This window comes from Mercenaria mercenaria, chromosome 18 (genome assembly GCF_021730395.1).
Source record: "Mercenaria mercenaria strain notata chromosome 18, MADL_Memer_1, whole genome shotgun sequence".
Classification (NCBI taxonomy): domain Eukaryota; kingdom Metazoa; phylum Mollusca; class Bivalvia; order Venerida; family Veneridae; genus Mercenaria; species Mercenaria mercenaria.
Window position 1 is genome coordinate 58988003 of NC_069378.1, and position 18708 is coordinate 59006710.

The following is an 18708-nucleotide window of genomic DNA, read 5'->3' on the forward strand; positions in this document are numbered from 1 at the left end:
GTTCAGTGGATTCAGTGTTTCAACTGTTCAGTGGATTCAGTGTTTCAACTGTTCAGTGGATTTAGTGTTGTAATAATGCAGTCCCCTTCGAACCATAGACTCCATTCAATCTTTTTTATTATGAGAGATTCATTTTTCTTTTATTTTTGATAAATCCTTAATCTTGTCCAACGTTTTCAACGTTGTGAATGGTTTGTTCGGATAAGGAGTGTTGGTGAAAGGAGTGAAAGGTTGGTGGTGGGGGGATTAGGTAACGTGTGTTTCACATTTGTAGCCCGACAATTCGAAGAATAAGGAGAGCTATCTTACTCAAAATGGCCTCGGCGTCACACCTTGGCTAAGTTTTCGTACCAGTCCACATTTTGAAAAACCTTTTGACACATAGCTTTGTGTACAATCATCATGTCCAGTTTTAAATAAAAGTACATAACTTAATCAAGGATTTTGTCTGAATAATGGCCCCCTTTAACTTTTAAATTTTGGTTAAGTTTTTCTTACTACTTTATTTTTTGTGTAAACTGTTTGCCATATGGCATTGAAACTTCTATCACTTGTTTATCATAACAGTCTGTATCTGTAGGCAATAGTACATAACTCTGTCAAGTATTTTGGCTGCATTATGGCCCTTTTTGGACTTGGAAATAGATACAGTTTTCGTATAAGTCCACGTTTTGTCCAGACTATTTGATATTTAGCTTTGAAACATCAAACACGTGTTCAACGTCAAAATCTCCATCTGTAGTCAAGGGCATGTAACTATGTCAAAGATATTTGGCTGAATTTCGTCCGTCCCTTTTTGGAATTCTTGGAAATAAGTAAAGTTTTTCTTATCAGCCCCTGTGGCTTTGTAAATTGACCACTTATTTACCTCATAGTCTCCATATGTAGACAAGACTACATAACTAGGACAAGGATGTTGCTCTGTTGTGTCGGAGAACATACGCCTCATCCAGGGCTCGAACACACGACGTCGCGATCCGAAGATCTATGCTCTTCCTATTAAGCTTAGTTGAGTTAAGCAGGCGGGCTGAACTAAACAAGAAAATGAAAATCGGACAAAAATAAGAGAAGGAAATTGTTTATAGTATATTGTTTTATTTCTTCACAGAGACACTTATACAATATGAAGTGCAAAATAAAAAAAAAAATCTCTGGTTAATCATTGCATCTGAAATCAAAATTTTAGCAAATTTATGTACACCTGACTTTAGTCTCAAGAAATAGAATGACTGACTGTTTAGTTCCAAAAAATATATTTTCTTTTTAAAAGTTGAGTTGCAAGTGTCGTCTTTAAGCAACATATTAACTGTGTATTTTGCTGAAATAAGAAATTGATTTTATTGGTTTCAGCAAGTTATTTACATATGCAACTTAATATAAATATACAAAATAAATAACACTAAATAACTCAGAAATGACTCACACATCGATACAGTAGTATCTCATCATAGAAATCATTCCTTTAACTAAAAAAGTGAAAAAAAAAAGGAGAAAAAACAACAACAACAACTCACACATGGTACTAAAGGGAGTAGGCCTTCTCGTCTGGACATTGATTCATTGCACAGTTCAAATTATAACCCTTGCTGCAAATACGCTGAAGCAAGATGGATATTACTTTTTATATTATAATTTTGAAATAATCCTTGTTGACCTGTCTTTAGTGTAAAAAGATGCATTATCTTTGCATGGAAATCAAGGATATCAATGTGGTAAGTGTCGTCTGCTATATGAAACGTGACTAATGTACAATTTATTTGACCTGTCAAAATATTTCATTATATTTTGTTCACGCCTTAATAAGATTAACATGAAAGCCAGAAACATGTTTTGACAGGTCAATGAAATAGTACAATAGCGTGCGTGAAGCTTCATGTTCGGTTTAGTTTTATTCGGATATACTCGGTATTGAACGTCCGCCTTAGTCATGGCACAGTTGAAGAATTTACAGATTGCCAAGGGTTTTTTTTCGATAATAGACCCTTTTACAATGCTGTTGGCTTCCCTGGTGCTTTAGTGGATGTTTTGGTTTTAATGCGCATGCGCTCTATACGTGTTGCAAAAGAATGAATCTGTCTGATCCAATTATAGGTTCCGAAGTAACGGCCCCTGACTGACTCCTGAAAGAGCCAAAATTTGTTAATTTTTAGCTCGACTATACGAATGTTATGCAATTAAGGTAATATATTTTGCCTTGTAACTCACTAAGGGTAATATTTGCTTTGTAATGCAATGAGAGATATTTGCCTTGTAATGCAATGAGGGTAATATCTGCCTTTTAATGCAATGAGAGTTATATTTGCTCTGTAATGCACTGAGGGTAATATTTGCCTTGTAATGCACTGAGGGTGATATTTGCCTTGTAATACAATGAGGGTTATATCTGCCTTTTAATGCAATGAGAGTTACATTTGCCTTGTAATGCAATGAAGGTAATATATTTTGCCTTATAACTCACTGAGGGTAATATATGCTTTGCGATGCAATAAGGGTTATATTTGCCTTGTAATGCAATGAAGGTAATATTTCCAAACTTTAAAGGCCATCTCACCTAGAGTACTGATATATAAACAGAACATAAATTTTTACACGAATTACTTTCTTACGGGCATGGTTTATGCAGAATCTCTTTCTAAGTTGATTAATAAATCTTGCCATCCAAAAAGCAGCGTTTCACATTTTATTGAAGTGTGGTCCGTAAACTTTATACTTTATGTGCTTAATTTAGGGATGTGGAAAGCATCAAACATTTTTTGAACACAAAGATGTCCGAAGATGACATGTCCAAAGATGGCCGTTTTTCTGAAAGAAGTTAAGTAATTCGAGTGGAAGTTAAGATTGTAACTGACGCACATATCATTCTTTTAAGTGTGATTTTGGTTGATTTCGAAACTTTCGGGACAATTTAATTCAGAGAGATAACAAGAGCTGTCAGGATGGTCAAGAGACTGACAATGACAGCTGTTGCGCTGTTACAGCTCGAAGAAACTGTTACAGAGACGGTTGTAGTTGCAGTGGCGGTGCCATCATCAACTTCGACTTGCAGAGGATAGCTTGATGTTGTTGCCTTGTCAAGTGTGTTTGCCACACGAATTTCAGATCCAGCAATAGTGAAGTCGCTGTCTGTATTACCGCCTGAAGAGTGCAAAAAAATCAAATTCACAAATATAGTATTTATATACGCATGGCAGCAAAGTGCGATTTTATTTAGAAAATATATATTGTATATACAATGTATACAAATCGTTAAAGTTTTAGTAATTTAGATGTATATAATGTTTTGTCATATACCTTTATAATTGTTGTTAAAATTGTGCGTGTATTTCAGAAGGAAATACGAACGGGCAGGAAAATCCGAATTGCACCTTTTGTATTGTATGTTGCTGGACAACTTCAATTTGATATGCATGATCTGTCACAACTCCATGTAGCGCTCACAAAAACTACGCTCAGCTCTATTTAACATCGGTAAACACAAATTTTCGTTCGGTAACAAAACAACAATTAACAATAGCTGTCCGTTAGACAGCCAAAGTTCGACTTTTCGAAATATTGTCCATAAAGCAGGAAAATATTACCCAAAATGTTAAATTATCAAAAGAGGTTTAAGTTCAAAAGGAGACATAATTTGACCAAAATACATGTCAGAGTTATTGGACTTGATGCTATCAACTAGTTTTATAACCCCCGGTAAATATCTTCATTTGTTCTGCAGATAGTAACTTGCACGCAAAACTTTAACCGGAATTTTCTAAGTCCAAAAGGGGGCATAATTTGCCCCCGAAAAACATGCCAGAGTTATGGGACTTGATCCAGTGAGGTTGGCAATTTATCTAGAAAATGTAAAAGTAAGTTTTAAATCTATATGCCTTTAAGTAATAACTGCATGTACTTGCACACAAAACTTTAACCAGGATTTTCTAAGTCCAAAGGGGGCATAATTTGGCCAAAATGCAGATCAGAGTTATGGGACTTGATGCTATCAAATAGTTTTATAACCCCGAAGACACATGTGAAGTTTCAATTAAATAACTGCATTAGTTTTGGAGATAGTAACTTGCATGTAAAACGTTAACCAAAATTTTCTAAGTCAAAAAGGGGGCACACTCGAGCCTAAGACAGCATTCCACATTAAGACCCTACTGTATGCCCTAACCTAAAGTTTATCAATAATGTCAGGGACTCTAATGGAGTTTGTCAAAATATCAATTCTTATTTAATTCAGACAATCAACAAGACATGTAGAAATAACATTTTTGTTTTCTTAACAATTATGAAACGACCAGAATGTCACTGACCAATCAGAATTGAGCTGTATTGTTATACCTACCGGTAATAGAGTAAGAAAGTGAGTCTCCAGTGTCCTCATCTGAAGCGCTTACTGTGTACACTGAAGTGCCTGTAATCATATAAAGGAACATACAATTTAAATTTAATTATCATGTATATTTCACTATAAATAGTAACAAAATTGTATAGAACAAAATCTTGCTACCCGTACCAGAAACTAGAAACGTGCACAAAACCTCTCGTTCTATTCCATTCACTGACCTTAGATATGTTTCAGTAAATGGCAAACAATATTCATGTATCAAATGACATAAGTGCGTTTTCTTTAGTTATTGGTATCCTTCACTGACTTAGCATATATGGGTAAAGCCATATCACTATAGTTGTATCGTTCCAACAATTCCCTAAGTCACTTCAGTCACGTTAAACAAATGTATGACATTGCGGTACCACAGTCACATATACGGCGCGGATAGCTATGTCTAGCTACGGATAGAAACGTAGTAATCCGTATCGATCCGTACCTGAGCCGTACGGATTGGTACGGATCGATACGGATTACTACGTTTCTATTCGTGGCTAGACGTAGCTTTCCGCGCCGTATGCTTGACGGGGGTATTAAGGTTTGTCGCCGCAAAAGTGAATTATGAAAACTTTTTGTTATGACCGAACAATTACGAAGCAACATACGAAGGGTACATAATGGCCGTGAAATAACTACGAAAACAAATGAGCCGCGCCATGAGAAAACCAACATAGGGCGTTTGCGACCAGCATTGATCCAGACCAGCCTGCGCATCCGTGCAGTCTGGTCAGGATCCATGCTGTTCGCTTTCAAAGCCTATTGTAAGTAGAGAAACCGTTAGTGAACAGCATGGATCCTGACCAGACTGCGCGGATGCGCAGGCTGATCTGGATTCATACTGGTTGCAAACGCACTATGTTGGTTTTTTCATGAAGCGGCTCAAGAGTTTAATGACACAAAGCAAGCTTGTTTGAATGTACATTTTTTATAAGCAAGCAAAAGAGACAAAAATGCGTTTTAGAAAAAATAAAACACTATATCGACTTTGTTTACAATTGAATTTTAATAACTTTTCGAATCACAGAGCACAACCAGTCAAACGTACAGCAGATTTGGTTTGATTAAATCTGCTCCGTTAAAATTACTGCCATATTAGACAGCCTGTTCAGCCCCTAGCACCTAAGTCTTGTCATGGAAATGAATTGAAATGACTTCATTATTCGAAGCAAAAATCCATGCTGGAGTCACTGAAAAACTGGCACGAGATAGATTTAGTGGAGGTTTATCATAGCTATATCCACGTGAGTCAGTGGCATAGTGGTTAGCAGGTTGGACTACAACGCCAGCGGTCCGGGTTCGATGATGTCCAGACTAGTGCTCAGTGCTGGGTGATTTACTTAAATTGGTACTGTTTCTAGCAGTATTGGCCTAGTCTGGCTGCTGGGGAGGTAAATATGATGCATGCCGTGGGCTCAGCTTGAAATAAGTTGTTCCATCCATTCCAGGCGGGGACTTCCGTTTACTACCCATCCTTGTATTACTGAAGATACTTATCAATAAGCTAAAATTCTCGAGTATAAACTTACAAAAATCATGTACTTATTCTAGTCATTATAACATTCATTATTATCATTAATCTCATACGAATAAGGAAGAAATCACATTGATCTGAAAATACGCAAAATACCTCAAGTTTTCATAATAATGTGTCTCTTGTCCACTTACCTGCAGTAGATCCGTCTGTTGCGCATGCGTCGTAGGAGGTAGCGCTCCACGTTGGATCATCATTGGCGTCCGTTACTGATACTGTAAGAGTCGCGGTCGATGACTGTGCACCATCTACAACCCTAGAGTAAAAAAGGTACAGAGTGTCATCTACAACCCTAGAGAAAAAAAGGTACAGAGTGTCATCTACAACCCTAGAGTAAAAAAGGTACAGAGTGTCATCTACAACCCTAGAGTAAACAAGAAATATCTTTAAAAATGATGGTCGGCGAATTGTAATAAGGAAAGAAGTTTATGAATTTTTCATCTAACATTCATCTTTCATCTAACATTTTTCAAATTGCAAAACTAAACACCGCACTTTAACAATTTAAATGGTTCTCTTTTAATTTTTCGCAAAGGTTTCGTAGGGTTGCAATTTTGTTTCGTTTATCCTTAGACGAATAATTACAGCAGTAGTTTGATGAAGATTCATGAAGCGGTTCATGAGAAGAGGTCATTAAACGTGTTTATAATTTTAGCTAAATTGGTCCCTATCCCCATTTGTAACAAAATAGCAGGAGACCTTACGATATTGTTACACATCGAGTTTGATAAAAATCCATTACATTTTAGTGGTTAATGCGAAGAAAGGCATATCTACTTTTAGCTATAGTGGTCCCTAATAGGGCCCAAGTTCCTACATAAATAAATTTGGAAGAGGACCTTATAATGATGCTCCAGACCAAGTATGACAAAGATCCACCAAGCTATTCATGAGACGCTGTATAAAGGCATTTCTAGTTTTAGCTCTAGCAGCCCTTAAAAGGGGTCAAATGTCCCAGCTGAACAAAGTTGGCTGCGGGCCTAATAAAGATGCTACAAATCAAGTTTGATTAGAATACATGAGAAAAAATCAATTAAAGGATTTTTTTATTTATTATTTTTATTTATTTCTAAAATAGGCCAACTGATCCCGCTTTAACAAATGCATATTCGCTATTCATGAATCTTTGGACAATGACGTCACACCTATAAAAAAGTGAAGGTCAAGCAAAAGATACAATTGTAATTATTTCAATATTTCTGTTTCATAAGCAAAGTTTGACCGTAGTCATATCACATAGATAAACTGTATGCAGCGTACCTTCATTTCTGTGTAATGAGATTCAGTCATTATATGGCATATACATAATAAAACAGATTTCAACTGAGTTCAATATTTGCATACCATACTAAAGAAAAATATTCATATATAATAAATCAGTTAAATAATTTATAACAAATATATCAAGGCAAACAAGTACTCATTTTAATATGCAATCTGAATAAGTCACAAAAGCAAGAAACCTTTTCATATACAGACGACAATTGTAACAAGGAACATCTTTTAAAAAGCACTTCTCTACATAAAAGACTCTTATCACACCCTTATTCATGTGATACGCAGACCGTATTCAGCTCTTTCTTTAATTTGATATATGTTGGTATTTGAACAGGTTTTTATCATATTTATTAAACTTACTTATCATTTTGAGATATATCAATATTCTTGCTAAATATACTGAGCCAAAGTTAGCTTTAAAACTGTGAACAGCGTCGTTTAGGATAAACGCTTTGTCTACATTTCACTCAGCGTAGCACAATCAACAGAGTGAAAGAAATTGACACTCTCGTCCAATCAGGCAGAGTGTTGCATAAATCTTCCATTTTGATAAATTATCTATAATGCGTTATCAAGTAGTTTGATTTGCAAACTGAAGTCACGTGGCATAGGTAACGAATTCGTTCTAAGACGGCGTTCGCCGAAAAAGGTACACTTTGTTCCTTATTCAATAGATAACCTGCTCTGATCACGATAGAACACGTTGTTTTCCACCACAAACCTGCGCATTAAAACAACAGACAGATAGGCGCATGTTCGGCGAGGAACGTGCAGGAAAAGACTAAAGGATCAAGACTTCACCTAATCGTTGCTAAGTGACCATAAGCGTATTATCAGCACATGTACACGATGCGAACAACTTCTGACCGGCCGACTGACTAACATCAGCATAACATAATTCACCTTTTCGAAACAGATATATACTAAAACCCGACAACAACAAAAGAGACACACACGCACGCACGCATAGTCACACTAAACAATTCAACAATAAATCAAAACACCAGTTATAAACATATATCTGACTTAACAAGTAGTTACTTATGTATTAAGATTGAATGAAAGAAAATAAAAATAACAAATAAGCACATATGAGTATACTAACTTAATTAATATTGTGTAGGTAGGAGTCGCTTCGTGGTCGAGTGAATTAGCAGTTGTAACCGTCAGCGCGCCACCTGTTGACAAGCTGAAAGGAGAACCTGTAGTCACCAGCGTGTAATCTCCAATAGTTTGTCCAGTTGAAGGAGTAGCAACCACTGTTTCCACTGCATCTCCTGCTCCATTGTTTTCGGCTACACTTGCTGACCCAGTCCCTCCTGATGGAGTTGTCCAAGCAATGTCAGCAGCATCTTGAATGAGAAAATGGCAAGTTATGAACTGTGTTAAAAGTTATTAAGCATTTGCCTATCTGAAACACTGTTTCTACAAAATATGTACATCTAATGTAACTATCATTTCTGAATTTGTTTGAAATCGGAAAAAGTTCGACATTTGACATTTGACACTGACATAGGAATAGAGAACAACACTGGACATTCGAAACAGAACGACACTAGACACTCAAATTGAGAACGACATTGGATATTCAAACCTAGAACGAAACTTGACATTTTTACAAGAACGAATTTTGGCAATCAAACCCAGAACGACATTGGACATTCGAAACTAGGACGACTTTAAACATTTAAATTCAGAACGACCTTGTACATTCAAACCTAGAACGACATAGAAAATTTGAAACCAGAACATCGTTGGATATTTAAACCCAGAACAACTTTGGATATTTGAAACAAGTACGACTCTGGACATGTAATTTTAGAATAACATTTGACATTCAAACACAGAACGACATTGGACATTCAAATTGATAACAACATTTGACATTCGAAACTTAAAAGACCTTGGACATCAAACTGAGAACGACATTGGAAACAACAATGGACAGTAGAATCCAGAACGATGTTGCACATTAATAAAAGAACAACAGTGGACATCAAAAACAGAAACGACATTTTTGGACATTCAAATGTCGTTCATTTTTCAATGTTTTGTGTCGTTCTGGGCTGGAATGTACCTTGCTGTTCTTGTTTCGAATGTCCAAAGTAGCTCTGTGTTTGAATGTCGTTTGCTGTGTTTGTTTCGAATTTCCGAAGTCGTTCTTGTTTCAAAATGTCAAATGTTGTGCAGTGTTTGAATATTCAATGTCGTTTTCGGCGTGAGTGTCCACGTTGTTCCTTTTGGATAGCCCAATGTTGTTCCAGGTTTGAATGCCATTCTTTCTTGATTTTACTGTCCAATGTCGTCATGGGTTTGAATATCCGATGTCGATCTGGTTTTAAATGTCCAATGTCGCTCTGGGTTTGAATGTCCAATGTCGTTCTGGGTTTGAATATCAAATGTCATTCTGGGTTTGAATGTCCACTGTCATTCTTATTTCGAATATACAGACTTTTCCATGCAAATTACATTCTGTGTTTATTATTCATTGAAATTATGTAGAAATCGGAAAAATGTTAGACGTTTTAGATCTAAAATATTTTTCATTGTTAAAAATAATGCAAAAAATCATATTGCTTTTGCTGATAAAATAAAATAAAATAAAATAAAATTGTCAAATCGATAGACCGTAAAACATAATTATAAACAGGTCAACGACGAAGGGTTAGAAAGTCGCTATTATGAAAATATCTCGGCCGTTCAACACAACACTGGTTCGCTTGTAATTTATATATGAGCCACGCCATGAGAAGACCAACATAGTGGCTTTGCGCCCTGCATGGATCCAGACCAGTCTGCGCATCCGCGCAGTGTAGTCAGGAATCCATGCTGTTCACTTTCAAAGCCTATTGCAATTAGAAAAACCGTTAGCGAACAGCATGGATCCTGACCAGACTGCGCGGATGCGCAGGCTGGTCTAGATCCATGCTGGTCTCAAAACCACTGTGTTGGTTTTCTCGTGGCGCGGCTAAATTATTCTTCATCGAAGTTCTTATACCAGCTTATATGTTTGCATTTTCTGACTTGAATATTATCTTACATTCAAAATCCTATCGGTACTGTTTTGTTTCACTGAAATCGCCGAGGAAAATATCCAACACGCGTTTCAACGGTTATACGATATCTTAGAAGAAGAAATAAAACACTGGTCATTTTACTTACAAAAGCGCCGAAGACATCGTCTGTTTTGGGCAATATCTTTAGTATTTGATACATGTTCATGTATGCGTATATCAATTTCAATTTAATGATACCTTTGGAAATAATCTATAATTATCTTTTTTTGCGAATATCACGGAAAAAACTGAGAAATTACTTTAATGAAAGATAGATTTGACAAACATGAATCCAAATGGTCTTCTGATTAATAACTGAAATGTTGCTATCCCAAAATTCCCCCTTTTAATTACTTTAATCATATTTTATTGCTTTTTTTAAAACATGTAACATAATAAGTACACAATAGAATAAATATCAAAGCAGGAACATGAATTTTTTTTAAAGCAAATGGGTCGGACCACAAGTTATACCAACATTAATGTCTTTCCCCTTTTAATCGTATACAGCTTTTAAGCAAACTGGAGACGATCCCATTTTTCCCTTTCTAAGTAATCCCCTACCCTTTTCTTGAATCAACAATACACCTTCCTTTTTAAAGAAAACTTTCCTTCTACATACATATGACTTATAATTATTGCATCGATACACATGTGATAAATTTGATTGAAAACTGAAAATTATACTTAGTGATTCTACATAGATATACATGTGTTGTTGCAATTTATTGCATTGCTTTTTTAACACTGGATTAAAGTATATATCATATGTATGTGTCATGAATGTAAAGGAATAAACGTGATTATCCAAATAGGGCCTCAAAAAACAATAAATGAAAAAAAAAATAAAAAAAAAAATAAAACAAATAGATAAATGAAAAATATAAAATAAATAAATAAATAAATAAATAAATAAATAAATAAATAAAAAGTTAGCGTAATGAAATTGTTTTGTGTTTTTTTTTAATTTCATCTGTATTTCTGTATTTATTTGAGAAATGAAATGATTTTTTTTTTGTCGGTGTTCATTCGAAATGAACGACAGAACAGTATCGGCAAATTCATGTTCAATTTGCCGATCCTATTCTGTCGTTCATTTCGCATGAATACCGAAGAAAATAGTTTCATTTCTTATATTTACATTATATTTCCTTTCCATTTGTAAACAAGATAATATTATAAATTACACATATTTTGTGGCATTTAACATTAAAATCAGCTTCCCGGCCATTCTGTTCAACACACGGAGTAACTGCGACGTCATCTAAGGAACGTTCTCCCTGACTATACGCGGACGTCGTCAAACAGCGGTCGGTTATAACTAAGCAGCAATGACGTAAATTTCGCGCCTTTCCTTTTGCTGTTCATACGAAATGAACGTCATAATTTTCAATGGAAAAGAATAGGACGAATATAAATATTTAACTGTACATGATCATCTCGTTGTTTGATATGATAACACCCTAGAGCTATCGCTTCATCTATATTTTTGACAACGCATTTCCTGTCGAAACATAAAAAAATCTATTTTCTTTTACTTTATAAATAAGTCAATTTGACCAACGTCTCCTATTACTATAAACGACGTCGACGTCAAAGCTTTATTACACTACTGTATCACATTTTATGTAATGGTCATTACTACATTCCCGCGACGTCAAACATGTGATGATATTAATTATTCTATTGCTCCTACCCCGTAATAAAAATGTCACAAAATATATAAATTTATATTGATATATCTACAATTATACAAACAATCCTAAAAGTTGTAAAAGATAAAACATAAAACTAATTTAAATATAAAATATAATTAATAAGGACACTTACCTGCAGTATACAGCAGCGCAAGAACTGGTAGAAAGTTTACCAGAATCCTTGAAATTAATTGCATAATGATAAAAAAAGTGTTGTTCTACCCTTTGAGAAAAAAATCGTTATGCCGCTTCTTCAATTTCCGAGCTTTTTTTATAGTACCTACCCCGGCTGTTACCATGGCCAGGCTAAACATTGGAGACAACATTGTTGTTGCCATGTTCGCAGCCGTTTGTGGGTATGAAACATGTTTAAACATTTATACAGATTGGAAAAAACACCCGTAAAACGGTGAGATATAATTAATGGACACATAAGAATCGGTTTTTTGCAAGATTCCTTAGCAACAACAAGACTAGAGACGAAACTTGATTGGTGTATTGTAGCGACGTTTCTGCACATGCGCCTTGATATCAAAGATCTGTATTTCTCATTTCTTTGACTAACAGACCTTGCAACATTGATGAAGAGTAAAAATGAAATTATATCTTAGTCTAGAAAAAGTATTGAAGCATATAATAACTATACCAAAGCATTGTTAAATAAAATTGAACCGCTCTTTAACATAGTTATAAAGCACCATCTGCAACTATATCATGCGACGGTATTAAGAGTTTTATTTTTAACCCAATAAGGATGTTAAACGACACTTCATCTTATAACGTCTGTGTTGAAAATTAATCTGGATTTATAAATATATAACAGTGATATTCGTAACATTTTTTCAAGTAAGACACTGCCAATATAGGTATAAAATGTACAGTACAGTAACATTACTTTAAGGAGTACGAGAAAAAGAATTATCGCTAATGCATGGTAAGAAATTTTGAAATATTCATGGCTGTCTTTCAGTTAAATCCTTTATGTGGAGACTTTGATACCCCTCATCAATTTTTATTAGACGTGACTAGGTATATAAACTAGCAATAGGCATTCAAAACTAAAGTTTATATGATAGCAGATATTTGTTAAAAAATCCATTCATTGAAAACATCAATTTCAAAACCTCAGTTTTCCAGGTACTTTTCTGTATAATGTTAATTTTATCCCAGTTAAGGAACCAGGTATAAATTTGGTCAGAATTAGAAATTCCGTAAAATTATTTCGTCCAAATTTTATGCCTTATAAAAGAACGTTGATGGAATAACAAGTAAATGTCGGTAAATGTCTTGCGGCGTGACATAGTGCTTTATCTTAAATATTTCATCAGTATAAGATATTACTATAAAGCTATAAAATAATCGAATATATGAGCCGTGCCATGAGAAAACCAACATTGTGGGTATGCGACCAGCATGGATCCAGACCAGCCTGCGCATCCGCGCAGTCTGGTCAGGCTCCATGCTGTTCGCTTTTAAAGCCTATTGGAATTGGAGAAACTATTAGCGAACAGCATGGATCCTGACCAGACTGCGCGGATGCGCAGGCTGGTCTGGATCCATGCTGGTCGCATACCCACTATGTTGGTTTTCCTATGGCACGGCTCATTATCTATGCTGACTAGATATATTATACTAGTTGTGCATGTAGAACTGGGTTGTGTGCTGACAGCAATTGGTAAAAATATACTAATACATGTATACATATCGACGTTGTCGATCGAAAATCCCGAAAAATAAAAAGGTGGTTTTCAGGAGAGGCAAAAAAACCCCTATTTTTTAGTGTTTCCCTCCTTTTCTAAATCAAACATAAAATACCGAATAATGAATTTTTCGGATAAATTTCTGAAAAAAGTAAACGACACAGAACATCCATACTTGCAATGCTAATTGGTATTTGGATGAGCTACATGCTTAAGTATTGAAAAGTATTGAAAAGACACTTGTAACTTAAGAAAATGCTGAAATTCGCTATTCGGCTTTTTCTCCCCAATCAGCGAAAACAATCTTCATTTTCTATTTTTCTCATTATTCGGTATTTTATTTCTTTATGTTTAACCCCGTTTCCCATTGGCTAATTGACCCTAGATTTGGAGAAAATAAAGAAAATAGGCATTTTCGTTATTCGGGATTTTCGAAAGACCCCGTCGAAATGTAAAATTCCTAACCGCGTGCCCTTTCTCCTGCGTAGGCTTACATTTAATTTTGGTAGTGATAAAGCTCTGAACAAAAATGGTTCGAATTCCATTGTGAAAACTGCCATGATTTAACACTTTCTAGTGTATTCAATTTTTGTTTTCAATGTATTCAAATTTAAGTTTTACCGTTATTTTATTGTTTTATTGTTTCAGTGAAAAACTCATTTATGGCGCATGAATTCCTTTTCAGTTAGCCACATAGGTATAAAAGAAGACCAATTCTTTCTTACTTTTCAGTTTTCATTATACTCTACGGGGCTTTTCTATGCTTCATTGTGTCTGAAAGGGCGGATCGACCATAATTAAAACTTTACATTTCATTGTGGATGTACGTTTGACATTTTGATAAGACAGTAAATTGAGCAATAAAACCAGGTCACAGCTGGGTGATATATTGATGTGATTTTGCTGTACCATTCATTTCTCTTTATTTTACATCAAATTTTCAAAATTTGGTAACGACATGTTTTGAACAAAACAAAAAAATCTCTCTCAAAAACAGTTACACTCAATTCATAAAATAAACAATTTGAGCCCAATTGTTCGAGACTTTAACAGGCGATTAAGCTAACGGTTGGTTAACTTTTAAGGTTATTTTTCGACATTTCAGAACTGACTTAGAAAAAACAAATGTATGAGGTAAGAATTATGAACACTGAAAAATCTTTACAATGAAATCAAAACATAAAAGTGTTTCCCATCAAGTCTAGTATTTTGAATCAAAAGTTAACCGGAGGTTAGTTTAACACCTGGTTGAAGTTTCGAACGACCGGGCCCTGGCAGCAAACACTATATGAGCCGTGCCATGAGAAAACCAACATAGTGGGTTTGCGACCAGCATGGATCCAGACCAGCCTGCGCATCCGCGCAGTCTGGTCAGGCTCCATGCTGTTCGCTTTTAAAGCCTATTGGAATTGGAGAAACTATTAGCGAACAGCATGGATCCTGACCAGACTGCGCGGATGCGCAGGCTGGTCTGGATCCATGCTGGTCGCAAAGCCACTATGTTGGTTTTGTCATGGCACGGCTCATATATACTTCAGTAAAAGACGGGCACCTGGGTACCGGCTTTCCCGTGAACCAGCTAGATGGTTTCCCCACATGGATAATTCTGTACTCCTATATTAAATTTAGAACATCCGGGAGATTCAGCATAAAATAGTTTCAGCATGAAAGAGATAAAGCATAGAAGATGTTCAGCACAAATAGATTCAGCAGAATAAATAAAATCTGAAAAGTAGATCCGGAAGCATCGAGAACAAGGCAAACAGTGAAAATTGCAGACTCGGTTTGATTGAGTCTGTTCATGAGCAGTAATGGAAAATGCAACACTGCCCACGCCCCTCTAGCACCGGCTTAAGGTAGTTCTGCACGTTTGGATCGAATTTTTTTCTACAATGTAAAGTTTGATTAAACTCTGATTTTTCAAAACTTCAGAATATACCTAGAAAATTCAGCAAATAAAAATGATAGGGTCGAGTGCTTTATTTTTAGCTAGACTGTTTTGAAAAATTTGGACCTCCCGCAATTTTTCATAATGAGAGTCTATGGGAAAATAGCAATTTTCACAACATTTTCCCGAATAGAAAATTTTCCACAATGTAGATTTTAATTAAACTTTTCACAGTCGTAAATAAACATATGACCTATGATGTAGTGAAATAAAATGTACAGGTCCATGTGCTTATTTTTGAGATATTTGGCCATGATTAAAGTGAACCGCCTATTTGAAGCTAATTTTAATACATTATTTTGAATTGTTTAACGTGTCAGATGTTTTAGTATCATATTTTAACTTTAGAAAAATACGGAGAATGTTACGATTTAATAGATTTATTCACAGGTTGCCTGTAATTCATAAACTGATTTTCATTTCCGTATGCCGAATCCAGGCTTTATTCTACATTTTCCGGATAAATGACGTTACGCCATTACTTCCGGTTTATCAAACGTGCAGAACTACCTTAAGCAGTATTCAATCTTCAAATCTAAATGTGTTGAAATCAATGATCCCGAAGGACCAGAAAATATAACAACACTGAGATGAAGTCGGGGTGACTTTTTAGTCGGCTGAAATGTTAAGAATTTTGCTAAATTTAATGCGGAGAATTTCTTGGATCTCCATAGCCGAGTTGATGACGTCACTGACTTTGAATCACTTGCCCCACACCACTATGGGTTCGAATTCCCTCTTGAGCCTCTTGAGGTGTTGAATTTTTTCATGTTGAGAAAATCGTACAGCTGGCTGGTCTACCCAGGTGCCTATTCATACCTGTAGTAGTGCATTTTGGGGTACATGGCGACTTCATTCGCCTTTAAAAGCTGGAAGTCACAATATGGTCCTATGTTTTTTTTAGTTGTGACGTGAAAACCAAGAAAACAAGTCAGTTAATAAATTTAAATTTCTATTTTACTCACAATATAAGTATAAATACATCCAACATAGTAACGTAAATTATTTTGTCAACGATGCCAATATATTTTTGTATTGCAGTGATGGCGTTACTGAAACTGTGCCAAGAAAGGTGTGGCTTCAAAAATACTACTTACTATTCCTAACTATTCAAGGTGAGTTAAACCGTGTGTGCGTGTGCGTGTTAAGGTTATACGTCTTTTTCTAAATTTTATTCAGTCATATAAACGACAGTGTCTTCCTGCAGCTGTTAGCGCAAAGCCAAACTTTATGGTGCTCCCATTCTGGAATATCACGCCGTAGACACATGATATTGTGCCCCATCCAGTCACATTATACTTACACCACGCTGACCAGTCCTAGTACGAGCCACGGGACAAGGGAGTGAACCTATAAATCCTATGTCTGGATGATAAGTTCTGATTTTTGATGAATTTTTGTAAATACTGTAATGTATTTCACATTTTTACAATTGATCATTTCGAAGCATTTTATAGACGTTTAGCACATGGCTGTTATTTTGTATATATATTTTAAATATTTCAGTTTCCGACCAACATAGAAGTGTAAAAATGTGCAAAATTCAGATGTGTGAAAGTGTGAAAATTGTCAGCTTATTCCACTCGTTGTAGAGAAAAATCTGTGCAAAAATTCTGGTATGATCTACATTCTACTCCTGCATGAAAACTGACAGAATATGTGTTTTATTAAAGACAAAATCTTACAAACATAGTAAGCTAGACGTTCAGTTAGTTGACATTATTTTGAGTATGGAAAAGTGGCTAGCTATATATTGCCGAATGTTTCGAAAAGAATGTTACTGTTAACATTCAGCTGTTTGGTTGCCTGAAATGAGAAAAAAAATGTATGTATTGCATGAAACATAACTAGAATAAACCGTTCCTTTTATTTGTTTATTGCTCTAACTTTAGAACAAAAGGTCGTCTGCTACTTTGTTTATTGCTCTAACTTTAGAACAAAAGGTCGTCTCGCTACTTTGTTTATTGCTCTAACTTTAGAACAAAAGGTCGTCTGCTACTTTGTTTATTGCTCTAACTTTAGAACAAAAGGTCGTCTGCTACTTTGTTTATTGCTCTAACTTTAGAACAAAAGGTCGTCTCGCTACTTTGTTTATTGCTCTAACTTTAGAACAAAAGGTCGTCTGCTACTTTGTTTATTGCTCTAACTTTAGAACAAAAGGTCGTCTGCTACTTTGTTTATTTCTCTAACTTTAGAACAAAAGGTCGTCTCGCTACTTTGTTTATTGCTCTAACTTTAGAACAAAAGGTCGTCTGCTACTTTGTTTATTGCTCTAACTTTAGAACAAAAGGTCGTCTCGCTACTTTGTTTATTGCTCTAACTTTAGAACAAAAGGTCGTCTCGCTACTTTGTTTATTGCTCTAACTTTAGAACAAAAGGTCGTCTGCTACTTTGTTTATTGCTCTAACTTTAGAACAAAAGGTCGTCTGCTACTTTGTTTATACGTTTTAGTATTAATTAAGACAGTTATACTATGAGGGGTTTCGTTTTACTTATGTTTTATTTTAAAAAAAAAATAGATGATCGAGTTTGAAAGCGTTTGATTTTCATGTAGTATGCCATTTTTGATACCTCAAACCTCAAACAATAAGATCTGACGCATTTGTCATTTCAACAAATAATAATAATACTAAATATAATAATAATAATAATGATTAAGATAAATAGATGAATAATAAATAAATAAATAAATAAGAAAAATAAATAAACAAACAAATAAATAAAATAAGAAATAAATAGATACATGAATGAATAAATAAGTAAATAGATAAATAAATAGATAAATAAATAAATTAACGGTAGCTTCGTTTCCTAATTTTCGCCGATCTTAATGCTTCAATGATATCTTAGTCTTCAAATGATACGTCCATAAATTTACGGGAATTAGCTCGGATCATTAACAGTTGCATTAGCTTATTCACATTCGTTTTAATAATTCCTCTTTGTGTTTGGAGAGGTTTTGTACATCTATCCCTCTATAAAGTGCGCGAAAGCGCTGAACATTGCTTATCAAAACGAAGAGAAGCACGGTGTTCGAAATATATGATATGGAACTGAAAACTCGGTCACGAAGTCAAATCAAAAAAATTTGTTATTACTCTAAATGCACAAATTTACTTAACT

At 35.0% G+C, this 18708-nt stretch overlaps 1 protein-coding gene and 1 long non-coding RNA gene across 2 annotated transcripts; one reads left to right on the forward strand and one right to left on the reverse strand.

Annotated features, from left to right (window-relative positions):
• Window positions 1-1074: 1074 nt before the first annotated feature.
• On the reverse strand, window positions 1075-12279 carry LOC123539005 (cadherin EGF LAG seven-pass G-type receptor 1-like). The gene is made up of 5 exons (XM_045323459.2): window positions 12071-12279; window positions 8290-8536; window positions 6041-6162; window positions 4331-4399; window positions 1075-3135 (listed from the first exon to the last, which is right to left on the reverse strand). The coding sequence occupies exons 1-5, from the start codon at window positions 12132-12134 to the stop codon at window positions 2906-2908; spliced, it is 732 nt and encodes a 243-aa protein (XP_045179394.1). The 5' UTR covers window positions 12135-12279; the 3' UTR covers window positions 1075-2905.
• A 226-nt stretch (window positions 12280-12505) lies between these two features.
• LOC123539426 (uncharacterized) lies at window positions 12506-17447 on the forward strand. The gene is made up of 3 exons (XR_006683974.1): window positions 12506-12871; window positions 16627-16700; window positions 17092-17447. It is a non-coding gene; the product is annotated as an uncharacterized LOC123539426 (long non-coding RNA).
• Window positions 17448-18708: the final 1261 nt, after the last annotated feature.

Bases quoted from the DNA above. Each gene is read 5' to 3' on its own strand.
- LOC123539005 (XM_045323459.2), bottom strand. From the start codon at position 12,134: ATGCAATTAATTTCAAGGATTCTGGTAAACTTTCTACCAGTTCTTGCG. The intron at 8,537-12,070 runs GTAAGTGTCCTT...TTCTCATTCAAG, and splicing joins TGCGCTGCTGTATACTGCAG to ATGCTGCTGACATTGCTTGG. The intron at 6,163-8,289 runs GTTAGTATACTC...TTTTTACTCTAG, and splicing joins ACCTACACAATATTAATTAA to GGTTGTAGATGGTGCACAGT.